This window comes from Felis catus, chromosome A2 (genome assembly GCF_018350175.1).
Source record: "Felis catus isolate Fca126 chromosome A2, F.catus_Fca126_mat1.0, whole genome shotgun sequence".
NCBI classification, from domain to species: domain Eukaryota; kingdom Metazoa; phylum Chordata; class Mammalia; order Carnivora; family Felidae; genus Felis; species Felis catus.
In genome coordinates, this window is record NC_058369.1 from 13,515,949 (window position 1) to 13,529,847 (window position 13,899).

General features: G+C 63.1%; 1 protein-coding gene across 1 annotated transcript; it reads left to right on the forward strand.

Moving 5' to 3' along the window:
- The first annotated feature begins 100 nt into the window (after nucleotides 1-100).
- On the forward strand, nucleotides 101-12,967 carry PIK3R2 (phosphoinositide-3-kinase regulatory subunit 2). Its single transcript, XM_023247400.2, has 16 exons — nucleotides 101-221; nucleotides 1,898-2,646; nucleotides 5,436-5,528; nucleotides 5,894-5,944; nucleotides 6,034-6,165; nucleotides 6,255-6,465; nucleotides 6,958-7,043; nucleotides 7,202-7,310; nucleotides 7,398-7,496; nucleotides 7,655-7,835; nucleotides 7,920-8,045; nucleotides 9,535-9,677; nucleotides 9,912-10,088; nucleotides 11,006-11,077; nucleotides 11,251-11,421; nucleotides 11,790-12,967. Exons 2-16 carry the CDS (start codon nucleotides 2,325-2,327, stop codon nucleotides 11,995-11,997), a joined length of 2,181 nt encoding a protein of 726 aa, XP_023103168.2. The 5' UTR covers nucleotides 101-221; nucleotides 1,898-2,324; the 3' UTR covers nucleotides 11,998-12,967.
- Nucleotides 12,968-13,899: the final 932 nt, after the last annotated feature.

A 13,899-nucleotide genomic window follows, 5' to 3' on the forward strand; every position in this document is an offset into this window, starting at 1 on the left:
ATGCTCGGCCATCCCGAGGCTCCGCCCCCGCCTCGCTTCACGCGCCTGGCCCGAACGCGCTCGGCCATTTCCGCCGGGGGCGGGCCCGGCTGTTCGGAACCGCGGCGGCTGTGGCGGAGGCGGGGATCCCGCGGCTGCGGCGACGGCGGCCGCGGCGGAGCCACGGGTCGGGCTCCGCTCCGTGTGACGGCGGCCGCGGCGGCGGTGGCGGCCGCGACCAGGTAAGTCCGGGCCGGCTGGCGTGGCAGGCTAGGCTGAGCGTGCGCGCCAATGCGGGGCGCCTAAGCAGAGCGCGGGGCCGAGGTGGAAGTCGGAACGCGAGCGCCTAGCCGCATCGCGCCCCGCGGGAACCGGGGGCCTCCGGGAGCAGGAGGCCTCGGGTTCGACCTGGCAGCGGTGCAGCCTGCCCCGGGCGGTGGGGAGAGGAACGCGGTGCCCCCAGGCGGAGATAAGGCGCTGGGACTGCGGCCCCCGATGGAAGGAGGCCCTGCCTGGAGTGGGGCGTCGAGCAGTAATAAGGGGCACCCAGGCTTTGTGTGGGACATGGTGAGATGCAGGAGGGTCGGGGGTCGTCTCCGCTTCCGTTCCCCTGGGGGCTGCCGGGTCCACGCAGGCCCGGGCACGCCTCTGAATACGCGTGAGCGCGCGGGCCCTGCGTCCAGCCGCCGAGCCCCTGGCCAGGCCTGGCCCCTCCACCCGGCCTCTTGGATTCCCCGGGCGCACACACCGGGGCGTGTGCAAACGTGTGCACGTTGGGGCGCGGGGGCCGGCAGGCGAGCGGATCCAGGCGGTTTCCTGGACGTCCCCTCGCTGGGCCTCAGTTTCCCCACCTGTAGAATGGTGGTACCGGGTCCAGGAAGCGGGTACGTTTGGGCACCCCGGAACCGGGAGCTTCTCCTCCCTGCAGAGAGTCCCTTCTGGGGCTCTCGTGGTCGGGGGACAAAGCCCCGACCCCTCTGTCTGGCACTCGAGGACCAGCGCGGTGGACGGCGGGTGGCTTTCATCGGGCCACCCTGAACTCTTGGCAAGCAACTTCCCACTGTCAAGCCTTTGCACGTACTATTCCCTCTAGCCAGTACTCTCTCCTATCCTCTCTGAAGACCCGCCCTCTAGAAAAGCACGCCCTCCCCCACTCCCCAGTCTCAGGAAGACCGAACCTGTGGGGCTGAGACTGGGAATGCTGTCCGTGGCGGGCCGTTTCCCCGAGGCTGGACGCTCCCGGGGCGTGATCACCGATCGCCACGCATCCAGCAGCCTCCCCCTTGGCAGCTGTGATGCCCTCCTGCCATTAACCCTCTCCTGGCTGCATGGAGGTCCCCTTGTCCGCCCATCACCCCCCCTCACGTTTTGAGATCCTACTCTAGGCCCCTCACTGAGCCAAGCCGGAACACGCACGCACGCACACGCGCACCTTCATTTCTCCCCCCGCAGAGACCTTGGACTCACTTGTTAGTCCTTTGCCCGCGCTGGGGCCTCCAGCTGGACCTGCTTTCCTACCTCTTTGCTTCCTTGCTGCCTCCTGTGTTCAGCTGGCCCGGCCCCTCCTCGGGACTCCCGTAGTACCCTAAGCATTCCCCATCACGCTCTGCCCACTGGGGGGTCTAACTGGCTTCGTGGCCCACTGGTCCGACAAAGACCTCCCTGCGCTGAGCCTCGGTTTCTCCATCTCTAACAGGGGCGATGAAGAGCGTGCGATATGCCTGGGGCAGAGCTCGCCAGAACCCCAAGGGCTGCTGTTACGCCCATTTCACAGCTGGGGAAACAAGGCTAGAGAGGGGCTGGGACTGGCCCGAGGTTACCCCGCGAGGGGATTCCAAGCTCAGATTTGGGCCCATCTCTGGGGTGGGGGTGGCAGGAGCCCGACCCGGCTGACGCTGCCCTGCCCATCTCCCCCTAGGTCGGCGTCCTGGCCAAGCATGGTGACAGCCTGTGCCCTCGGCCCCCTCGTCTGGCGCAGCCGGAAGAGCCGCCAGCCTCGGGCGCCGATGGCCCCCCGTGTGAGGGAGTGAGCAGCCTGGCCCTGCCCTACGGATCGAGGGGGGACGCAGCGGCCGAGTGACCTGAGACCACGCTGCCGACCCCCTCCCACCAGTTGACGGATGGTGGAGCGAGCCATGAGCGACCCACGTCAGGGTCGTGGAATGATGGTGGGAGGCAAGGCATGAGTGACCCCCGTGGTCACCCGTAACTAACTTCTTGGTAGGAATAGTGGTCTCGGTGCCCCAGGCCGACTCAGCGGACCCTCCCCGGCCGTCGCCCCAGCTGATGGGGCCACCGGGGCCCCGAGCAGCAGCTTGACCGTCCAGACCCCACCCTGCCCAGCCATGGCCGGCGCCGAGGGCTTCCAGTACCGCGCGCTGTACCCGTTCCGCCGGGAGCGGCCGGAGGACCTGGAGCTGCTGCCCGGCGACGTGCTGGTGGTGAGCCGAGCCGCCCTGCAGGTGCTGGGCGTGGCCGAGGGCAACGAGTGCTGCCCACAGAGCGTGGGCTGGATGCCGGGCCTCAATGAGCGCACGCGGCAGCGAGGTGACTTCCCCGGCACCTACGTCGAGTTCCTGGGTCCTGTAGCCCTGGCCCGGCCAGGCCCTCGTCCGCGTGGCCCCCGCCCACTGCCCGCCAGGCCCCGGGACGGGCCCCCTGAGCCAGGTGAGCAGCAGGCAGGGGCCCCGGCCGGGGCGGGGGGTTCCCTCAGACCCTCAGCTTCCTCTTCTTTCTAGTGAAGCAATGGCACCCCTTCCAGGGGAGGAGGAATAAGGACATGTGGTTGGTCAACAAGTGTTGACTGCACTGCTGTCGAGGGCTGGGCGCGGTTCATGGCGCCGGGGACACAGCGGTGGACACGGGCCCGGCCCCGCCCTTGTGGGGCTCCTGGTGCAAGAAGCGACAAGTGACGAGAAGTGATTAGGTAACGAAAAGGGCTGTGAGGAAGGAGCCTCACAAGGGGAGAGCTGGGGGCGAAGGGCTCCGGGCGGCAAGCACAGCAAAGGCAGAGGCTGAGAGGTAGGGATGGAGCGGCGGGTTCGGGGAACAGCCCACGGGGCCGAGTGGGAAGGGAAGGGCCCCGCAACAGGGGCTGTGCCTCAGGGACTTTGTGGGATTGACTCTGAGCACAGTGGGGAGCGTTCGGCAGGATTGAGAGGTTCACTTTAGCCTCGTCCCTCGGTTTACCGATAGGGTCCCTTGAGAAACCCCCTCTCCATTGCCCTAAGTTTACCTGGATTCCAAGATGGAGGGAGCCACAGAGCCTAAATAAGGAGGATGGGATGATCATTCCAGGCCATGTAGCACACTGGGGTATGAGGACCCCACATGCCTCCCCCAAAGACCCTTGGCCATCTACACTTCTGAGGCACGTGGTAGGAGTGCAGAATGAGGGCACTGGGGGTAGGCTGAAATCGCTGTCTGCTGGGCAGGGCACATGGGTTCCAGCCAGGGAAACCAAGGCTCAGGTTGTGGGGAGGAGGCTGGTTAAGTGCTGAGTGCCTGGTAGTCTGCTCCCCCACCCCCCGCCACAGCAACCCAGGGAGGCCCCGCCTACAGATGGGGAGACCCAGGTGCAAAGGAGTCAAACCACTCACCGTGGGCACATCCCCCAGGGAAGACCAAGGCCCTGGGAGGCGCCATGGCCCCAACCTTTGGCCTGCCCGGTTTTGTGCCAGAGGGACATTGATGCCCCAAGAGGGTCACAGCAGAACCCCACAGCATGGGGCCGAGTTGGGGGGGGGCGGCGGGAAACAGAGGCTGTGGTGTGGTGCTGCTAGGGGTTTGCAGCATCTGGCGCCTCCAGGGCCGGGGCCTACGTCCCGCCTCAGCCTGGAGGAGCAGGAGGCGGCCCCATCCGGGCTCCCAGCCAAAATCTGCCTCTCCCCCTGGTAACAGCCGCCTCCCTCCTCTGCCTGGCCTGGGTCCAGCCACCACACACATGCCCACTCCGAGTGGCTGCCCAGCCCCGCCCTCCAAGTCTTCCAGGACTAGGTGACAGCGGCTGGGGCCAGCCCTCTCCAGGCCTCAGTTTCCTCATCTGGCAGCAGGAAGAACTGGTCCTTTGCACGTGCAGGCCCTGCCTCTCCAGGGCCCTAGGACCACCCAGCAACGTGCTGTGGCTGCCTGTGTCCCCTCCGTTCCATCCCGCACAGGGAGCTAGTGTGCAACTTCAGTGTCGCACCTGGGCCCCCAGAGGGTGGTTGCTCCCTCCCTCGGCCTCAGTTCCCGCATCAATAAAATGGGGGTGACACCTGTTCTCATGAGACTTCCCTCCCCCGCTTTGCAGAGGAGCCACAGGCAACTTTCAAACCTGTGCCCCCACCCTGCCACCATCACCCACCTCCTCTCCCCTTGTTCTCTCTTTTTTTTTCCTCTTTAGTGTTTTTGACGTAGCTGGGCCTTTCTCCAGCTTGAGGCACCACCTGGCCCATCACTCAGGGAGGCCCCGCAGGCCTGGGCTTGCCCTTGCTGGATGCCCGGGCGTCCCTGCCGAGGGCCGGAGCCGCATCAAATGGTGGCCGTGCAGGCAGAGCACGCCTGAACACAAAGGGCCCGGTGGAGCGAGAAACGCGGGCCCCGGAAGGCCTCTGACACCCGCTGGGAAGGGGTTCAGCATTTTTAAAACCGGGAGAAATACTTTTTTTTTTTTTTTTTTTTTTTTAAAGCAAGATGACTTAGAGAATGGAGAAAGGTCCTTGAAGTGAGGTGTTCTGACCCGGATAGGGGAGACTGTCCTTTTATTGTCTTCAACCGCTTTGTTGTTCCCACTAAGGGAGAAATGACACCATGAGCCGGTTTCTTACTCGAGGGAACTGAGGCTCAGAGAGGGCGGGTTCTGTACCCGAGGTGGCACAGTGAGCGACGCCAGCACCGCCGTAGTGAATGCCCACGGACGACTCGGTGGCCTCAAGCAACAGTGGGTTTTCTCACCGTTCCGGAGGCCACAAGTCCAAAATCGAGGTGTCGGCAGGGCCGTGCACCCTCTGGAATGTCTAGGAACGGGTGGTTCTTTGTTTTTCCCAGCCTCCAGGACCTCCAGGTGTTCCTTGGCTTGTGGGCGCATCACCCCAATCTCTGCCTTTGTCTTCACCTGGCCTTCTCTTCTTACAAAGACACCAGTCATTGGATTGAGAGCCCCAAATCTAACATCTCGTCTCAAAATTCTTACCTTAATTGTATCCGCGTCATAAGGTCGTAGTCGCAGGTGTCAGGATTTCTACCTGGTCTCTGAAAGTGTGTAAACTGCTACTTTAACCCAGAAAATCGTTTGCCACCAACTCAACCCTCCCAGCCGCTTCAGCCAGGCCTTTTGGCTTCCAAACGATGGCGGTCCAGATGCCAGGCGCCTGCCTAGACCCGACCCTACCGGGAGCCGCCCAAGCGGAGGTTCAGGCAAAGAAGGGCTGGAGTCCTTCCAGGGACCCCACCAACACGCTGTCCCCTCCTGCCAGGCCTCACGCTCCCTGACCTGCCAGAGCAGTTCTCCCCACCTGATGTGGCTCCCCCGCTCCTGGTGAAGCTCGTGGAGGCCGCGGAGCGGACAGGTGAGCCTCCGCCCGGCTGCAGCCCGTGTGTGCTGCTTGCTTATCTCTGGTGACGGGCCACTCCTCCTCTCACGGGGCCGCCAGACCCACTCTGCGTGGAAAGAAGCTGAGCTTGGATGCTCTGGGCCTCCACGTGGAGGTGGGGCAGTAGTGACTCCTACCGGGTTGGATGGGAATGTGGTCACCGGACCTGCCGTTGCGTGTGCTGTGCCCTCTGGCACCACCTGTCTCCCCTCCCCCTGCTCTTCTGATCTCTGGGAGGTTGAGTAGCCATCCCAGGCCCCACAAGGGGTACGGGGATGCATGTGAGAGCTGGTCTTGCCATCTGGGGTGGAGCTGACCCACCCCTTCCCCTACCCCTCCAGGGCTAGACAGCGAATCCCTCTACAGGCCTGAGCTGCCCGCCCCGCGCACAGGTGAGGGGAAGCTTGGACGGGCAGGGGTTGGGGGAGCGCTGGCCCTGGGCCTCCTTGGCCAACCCTGCCCCCCCCCCTTGCCCCCGCAGACTGGTCCCTGAGCGACGTGGAGCAGTGGGACGCCACAGCCCTGGCAGATGGCGTCAAGGGCTTCCTGCTGGCGCTGCCCGCCCCCCTCGTGACGCCCGAGGCTGCGGCCGAGGCGCGCCGGGCCCTGCGGGGTGAGCCTGGCGGGAAGCCCGGGTGGGAAGGGGGCCGGGGCGGACCGGCGCCGGCCCCGGCTCACCCTGCCCCGGCCGTGTGTCCGCAGAGGCCGCGGGGCCCGTGGGGCCGGCGCTGGAGCCCCCGACGCTGCCACTGCACCGCGCGCTCACGCTGCGCTTCCTGCTCCAGCACCTGGGCCGGGTGGCCCGACGTGCCCCGGCTCCGGGCCCCGCCGTGCGAGCCCTGGGCGCCACCTTCGGGCCGCTGCTGCTGCGCGCGCCGCCCCCCTCGCCGCCGCCAGGGGGCGCGCCCGACGGGTGAGGCGCCAGAGGGGGCGGGGCTGAGCCGGAGCTGAAAGGGGCGGGCTTTCAGGGAGGAGGGGCGGGGAGCCTCCGCCCAGGGTGGGGTCTAGGCCGTGATAAAGGAGTGTGAACGGGGGCCCCGGGGTTAAGAGGCCAGAGGTGTTGTGATGCCGGGACTAGTTAGGATAACCGGGGCGGGATCTGTGGTTCCAGGAAGACCCCAGCAGCCTTGAGACTTGAAGCGATGGGGTCTAGACCGCAGAAGAGGCTCGTGGGTGGAGCTGTGCACCTTCGCTTCCGCTCCCCCTCCCACCCTAGGTGCTAGACTCCCGTGTGTTTGGTGTGTGAACATTTATCGAGTGCTTACTGCATACACGTAAACAGGCGGGGGGCCCCCACACCTGCCCGTCTTCTTCCCTACACGTGCTTTCACGTACGTCTGCCGCACGATGCGGGACCCTGTGCACCTCAGACCCTACCTACCCCCTGCGCTCCCCTTCCCCCTAGGACTGAGCCCAGCCCTGACTTCCCGGCGTTGCTGGTGGAGAAGTTGCTTCAGGAACATCTGGAAGAGCAGGAGGTCGCACCCCCAGGTGACTCTCCCCTCCCCCCACCCCAATATTAGCTCTTACTGTTGGGAATCACGAATACTGACCTGGAGTCCTGCCCGCATCAGCAAGCTCTGTTGCAACAGGAGCCAGCCACGGTATACAGTTGGTGCTCAGTGTACATTTCTTTTCCTGTCCCCCAGCGCTGCCGCCCAAACCCCCCAAGGCCAAGCCAGCCCCCGCAGGCCTAGCCAATGGGGGGAACCCGCCCTCCCTGCAGGATGCCGAGTGGTACTGGGGTGACATCTCCAGGTAGGGCCGTGGGACGGGCCACGTGGCGGGCAGAGCCCGAAGGGCAGGGTCTCCCGCTGGGCGCCCCAATCCTGGGTGTCCCCGCAGGGAGGAAGTGAATGAGAAACTCCGGGACACACCCGACGGCACCTTTCTGGTCCGAGATGCATCCAGCAAGATCCAGGGGGAATACACACTGACCCTCAGGTGGGGGCCTGCCCCTTCCGGGGTGACTGGGTGTGAGAGGTGGGAGGGAGGACACCCAGGGCAGAAGGACAGGGGGTTGCCTGGAGAGTGGGGTACGTGCGGTGTCTGGACGGCTGGGGATCGCACGGGCTCCTGACACCCCTCTCGCCCGCCCCTAGGAAAGGCGGGAACAACAAGCTGATTAAGGTCTTCCATCGTGACGGGCACTATGGCTTCTCAGAGCCGCTCACCTTCTGCTCCGTTGTGGACCTCATCACCCACTACCGCCACGAGTCGCTGGCCCAGTACAATGCCAAACTGGACACACGGCTCCTCTACCCGGTGTCCAAGTACCAGCAGGTCTGCGGCCAGGGTGGGAGGACAGTGCCAGCCTCCGGCACAAGTGTCCCAGGCCGCTTCTCTGATCACCCCGGGTGTCCCTAGGACCAGATCGTCAAGGAGGACAGCGTGGAGGCGGTGGGCGCCCAGCTCAAAGTCTATCACCAGCAGTACCAGGACAAGAGCCGCGAGTACGACCAGCTCTACGAGGAGTACACACGCACCTCCCAGGTACCACAGGCCTGCACACGTGGGGAGACCCAGGCGTGGAGGGGCGGCGGCGAGGCCGTAGGGACAGCCGTCTGCTTCCAGGTCACAGAGCAGTCATCAGCACCCGGAACTGCCCTAAAGGCAGAAATCAATGCATGTGTTTTCAAAAAAGGAAGGCACCAGCCAGCCTCCCGGGAGCAGCTGAGTCAGGACCTAGAAAATGCCTTGGTCGAGCCTCTGCGTTTCTCGGGGCCTCACTTTCCCCATCTGGAACCGCGGGTCTTCCTTATTTCTCTGTAACCCCTCAACCTGGATGTTATCCCGAGTGATGATAACCTGACAAAGAGTTGATGGAGACAAAGGGTCAGGCGATCACGGGAAAGCGCAATATCTTTTAAAACAGGGACAGGGGATGGGGCGCCTGGGTGGCTCGGTTGGTTAAGCATCTGACTGCGGCTCAGGTCAGGATCTTCTGTGAGTTTGAGCCCCGCGTCGGGCCCTGTGCCGACAGCTCGGAGCCTGGAGCCTGCTTTGGAGTCTGTGTTTCCCTCTCTCTGCTCCTCCCCCACTCGTGCTCTGTGTCTCTCTCAAAAATAAACATTAAATTTTTTTTTAAGCGGGGAAGGGAGAGGGAGGTTTTATGACTCAAAGACTGTTAATAATCTACTTCTGTAAGTTGAGACGCAGCTAATTCAGACTGGACATTCCATTTCAGGCAGAGAATATCTGGGTTCCCCCTGCCATCCCCGAGGAATTTCTTCCTTGTCCCCTTTTTACTGATGGGTTGTCTGAAGCTCTGAGCAGACAAGACGCCTGCCTGAGGGGTGATGAACATCGTGATCTTGGGAGTGACTTAGGGCCCCTGAGTCTCAGTTTCCCCATTAATAGCTCTTGCTTTGTAGGAAGCTCTCGGCAGGTTCTACAAGATGATATATTGAAAGTACTCCGTGTAGCAGGTACCCTGAGAGGGAGCCCCATGCCCTGTACGTAGCAACTAGATTTGTCATTTTTTCTAATTTTTTTCATTTTGAGAGAGAGAGAGTGCACGTGAGCAGGGGAGGGACAGAGAGAGAATCCCAAGCAGGCTCTGTGCTGTCAGCATGGCACGCTGAAGGCACACTATCGTGCAGCTTCTCAGACCTAAGCTTCCGGCAGCTTAGGCGTGAGATCATGACCCGAGCCAGTACCCAGAGTTGGACGCTTAACCAACTGAGCCACCCAGGTGCCCCTAGATTTGTCTTTAATTCTCAGCAGTGCTACCAGATCCAGGGGTTTGTAGGGTACCCAAAAGAGGATCTAAAGGAAGAGTGGGTTTGGGGAGTGGGGTTCTGAAGGCTGAATAGGAGTCCGTTCAGTACAGGAGGAGCTAGAGGAATGATGCACCTGATGGAGGGAACAGCGTGAGCAAAGTCTCCATATCAGAGTGGGGATCTGCCTTCACCCTTCATGAGGGACTTGAAAGGAATCCCAGCAGGTGCTAAGAGTCCCCCCCCCCCCCCCGCCATTTCAGGAACTGCAGATGAAGCGCACAGCAATTGAGGCCTTCAACGAGACCATCAAGATCTTTGAAGAGCAGGGCCAGACACAAGAGAAGTGTAGCAAGGAGTATCTGGAGCGCTTCCGGCGTGAGGGCAATGAGAAAGAGATGCAGAGGTGAGTGGGCTCCTCTGCCCTGCCCTACCCCACCCTACCCTGATCTAGCACAGTGCAACTTGGGGAAAGAAAGGAAACAGGGGGGACACCCCGAGTTCCAGGGGGAGGGAGGGTCGTTTGAAATGGGCTCTGAAGGATGAATAGGAGTTCACGGGAAAGAAATCAGGGACGCAGCAGTGCAAAGGCGTAGCGGCTGGGGCGCCGTCTGAGGCCTCAGAGCCGCCCCTCCCACAGGATCCTGCTGAACTCAGAGCGGCTCAAGTCTCGCATCGCCGAGATCCACGAGAGCCGCACGAAGCTGGAGCAGGAGCTGCGGGCACAGGCCTCCGACAACCGGGAGATCGACAAGCGCATGAACAGCCTCAAGCCAGACCTCATGCAGCTCCGCAAGATCCGAGACCAGTACCTCGTGTGAGTGCCTGGCTCTGTCCTCAGATGCAGAGTCCCTCGTGAGTTCAGGCACATCTGGCGCGGTGATCTCTGCCGGGGCCTCACTCGCGTTGCCTCCACCAAGCGGCCCCGCCTTGCCCCTGAGACCCCTCGTCTGTCCACGAGCCCTCCCCCCCCCCCCCCCCGCCGGCCCCGTCGATCAGACCCCTCCAACCCCCACCCCCGGGAAGGGCTACCTAGGTACGGGTCGGCCTCAGCCTCATAGTGGTCTGCGAAATGGGAACACTGTTCCCACGGAGCTTGGTCACTGGGAGCCTCCAGCAGAAGCCAGTCTGTGGATGCTAACCGCGCGGCCTAGCGCACGGGAGGGTCGCAGCAGCCCCAGCCCGAGCTGAAATCATGCCCCTGCCCCCCTGAGCCGCCGAGGGCTTCCTCAAGGGCTTCTCTCTCCCACCTCCGCCTGAGATGCGTACGTGTACCTGCCGTGTGCCAGGCACTGTGCTGAGTACCGAGTGCGCGTTAGCTCATTCTGTTCTCTCAAAGTTCTTTGTAAAGTTGGCCCTTAACAGCGGAGGGAAACTGAGGTACAGAACAGAGCCCCCCCGTGTGAAGGCACACGGCCGTGCAGCCCTCAGGCCTAAATTTCTGGTAGCGATAAGACCTTGCTGGGGTGGCCCATTCTAGGGGTCCGATAAGTGTTAAAGGAAACATAGTGAGTGGGGGGCTTCCCTGGAAGGTCCCCGGGGCCAAGCTTTCCTTGACCAAGCCAAGGCTGACCCCTTGTGGCAACCGGCGGTATTGCACCCAGAACCTGCACTCCTGTAGGCCGGTCCTTGCCTCCGGCCGGGCTGCCCTGACCCACTGTGGGCTAGCCTGCCTGTGCCGCTCTGTTCCCCTCCCGGCAGGGTGGAATGAGCCTACCTTTCCTCTTCCTCCAGGTGGCTTACCCAGAAAGGTGCCCGGCAGAAGAAAATCAACGAGTGGTTGGGGATCAAAAATGAGACCGAGGAGTAAGTGGACACCCGATGGGGGCCCGGGAAGGCTTCCCGGAGGAGGGGGCCGTTTTCGGTGGGTTTTGCAGGACGAGTAGGAGTTCACCAGGGCAGGTGAGTCGTCCAGGCGGCAGGAGAGCCTCAGAGGCTTGTGGGTGAGTGACCGGGGTCCCTCCCTGCTTCCCCCGCAGCCAGTATGCGCTGATGGAAGACGAGGATGACCTCCCCCACCACGAGGAACGCACGTGGTACGTGGGCAAGATCAACCGCACGCAGGCTGAGGAAATGCTGAGTGGCAAGCGGGATGGCACCTTCCTCATCCGCGAGAGCAGCCAGCGGGGCTGCTATGCCTGCTCCGTGGTGTGAGTGCCTGGTGGGGGGGGGGGGGGGAGCCGGGAGTGAGCGCAGGGGTGGGGGATGTGCGCGTTCCTCCTGAGAGCTCTCGCTGAGCACCTACTGTGTGCTAGACCTTGGGAAGACGGCCAGGAAGAAGCCCGCCGCCCCCCCCCCCCCACAATGGCTGCCACAGGCAAGGGAGGAACCTAAGGCAGGAGGCGGTGGCATCCAGACCAGGGTGGGGTCCAGGACGCGGGGAAATGCGCGTCCAGCGCCGAGGCCACCTGGTGGGAGTAGGGGGTCCAGCGCCGCCGAGATCACCTGGTGGGAGTAGCAGGAACCGGGAGAGCCCGGGGGGAGCCCACCTGAGCGCCCCCTTCGCCTGCGCCTGCAGGGTGGACGGCGACACCAAGCACTGTGTCATCTACCGCACGGCCACCGGCTTCGGCTTCGCGGAGCCCTACAACCTGTACGGGTCGCTGAAGGAGCTGGTGCTGCATTACCAGCACGCCTCGCTGGTGCAGCACAACGACGCGCTCACCGTCACGCTCGCCCACCCCGTGCGGGCCCCCGGGCCCGGGCCCCCGCCGGCCACCCGCTGACCACCGAGCACCGGCCCGGAGCGGTCACCCCCGGGCCCGGAGGCAGGGGGGGCAGTCCCATCCTTCTGCCTCTGTCCCTTCTTCCAGGTTTTCTGTCTTGTCTGTCTGTCTCCTTTAGGAGCCTCTTCCTGTCTCTCTTTCCGTCTCTCTTTCTGAGCCTCCCTCCGTCTCTCCCTGTCACCCTGTCTCTTTCCCTCCCCACCTGTCGGTCCTTCTCTCTGTCCCTCTGTGTCTCCGGGTTGGGGGGGGTCCTACCTCCCCAACCCCATACCCCCCTCCTCCATGGGCACTGCCCTCCCCACGGCTCTGGCCACCCCTAATCCTGTGCGCCCTGCCCACCAGAGCCCCCCCACCCCCGGGGTCCCCGAAGCCCCACCTGGCTGCACCTGCCATGTTTACAGAGGCCCCTGGGCTGTGCGGCCCCAGCCTGGGTGCCCCGACTTTTAAGCCATAGACCTGGGGTCACGGCAGGAAGGAACTTTACTTGGCCACTTCCAAGAACTTCGGCTGGGACATTCTGGGCCGGGCGGGACCCGCCCCCAGACCCAACTTCCCCTCCAAACCCTGAAGTGAAACCACCACTTGGTTATCCCCCCCATAGGGGCCACCGGCCAAGAAGCAACACCCCAAAATGAAAAGAGTTAAAAATAAACTCACAAGCCGGCCCCACCCGGCACCAGGCCTCCCAGAAATAGAGGCCCCCGTCGCCGCTTGGGTGGCTGAGACGCATCACTGCCCACGGCACCTCTACTCAGTGTAGGTTCAAGGCTTCTCCTCGATCATGTTGGGTTCTGATTTGATTTTCTCTTGACTGTATAGCCCCTTTTTCTCTCCTCTTTTGGGATGAGAGCCCTGGTTTTCTACACTACCCGCGGACCCCCCCCCCCCACCTCCTGCCTGCCCAGCTAGGCTGGCAGGCAGGTTTTGTAAAGTACGTTGATACCGATATGGATATAAAACATCGAACGTGTGGACGCTTCTGTTGTTGGTGACGGGACTTCTCTATGGCTCCCGTGTGCTGGGGACCCTGGCATTCACAGGGTCACACAGACCCGGCAGCCAGTGAAGGCTGACAGTCCTCCCTCCCTCCCCGCCACCCGGTTTAGCTGCTTGTGACCAGAGAAGTTGAGAGACCTGCCCAAGGTCACAGGGCAGAGAGGCTCAAACCCTGAGCTCTGCCCTGCGCCTCCTCGAGGCATCCCAGACTCCAGCCTGGCTTCTCACCAGCATCCAGGCTGTCCCCCAGGTTTGAGTCCCAGCCCACGGCCACCAGCCAGGCCCTCAGGAAAGCCGCCTCCCCTCTGATGGGCAGCTTCATCATTGCCAGGTGGGGTCGATAGCACAACCCTCTCATCACACTCAGAAGCCTCCCCCACTATGTCCTTAAAGCCCTCAGTGCCAGCCCCTCCCTGCTGACTCTCCTCTGACCCCCTCCACACCCACCCCTGACTTTCAGGCCTCCAGGTCCCAGAGGACACTGACCTGGGGCCTCATGGTGTCTTTGACCTTGACCACTCGCCATCCTCCCCTCCCCAAGGTCCCGGTCTCTCAGCCCTCCCCTCTCCTCCCCCCTCCCCCTACAGAGAGTAAGCTTTCTGCCCTCTCCCCCCGGGGCTGGCACCTGTCAGGGTCCAGCATGCCTGCAGCAGCCCAGGATAAATGAACAAAGCTGCCCTCTGAGCTGTTTCTCACTGGGCTCCAAGGGGCAGGACCTGCCTCCCTTGGCCTGAGCGCCCAGGCTCTCCCCAGGGCTGTCCCTGCTGTGCCCTGTGAGTGATTCCAGCCCAGACGCTGTCTCCCCTGTGGTCTTTACCCACTGCGTGGGGGAACACAGGATAAAGGTCACCTTCTAGGTCCCATGACACCAGCAGGCTGAGCCTGGAGACAAGAGGTAACAGCCCA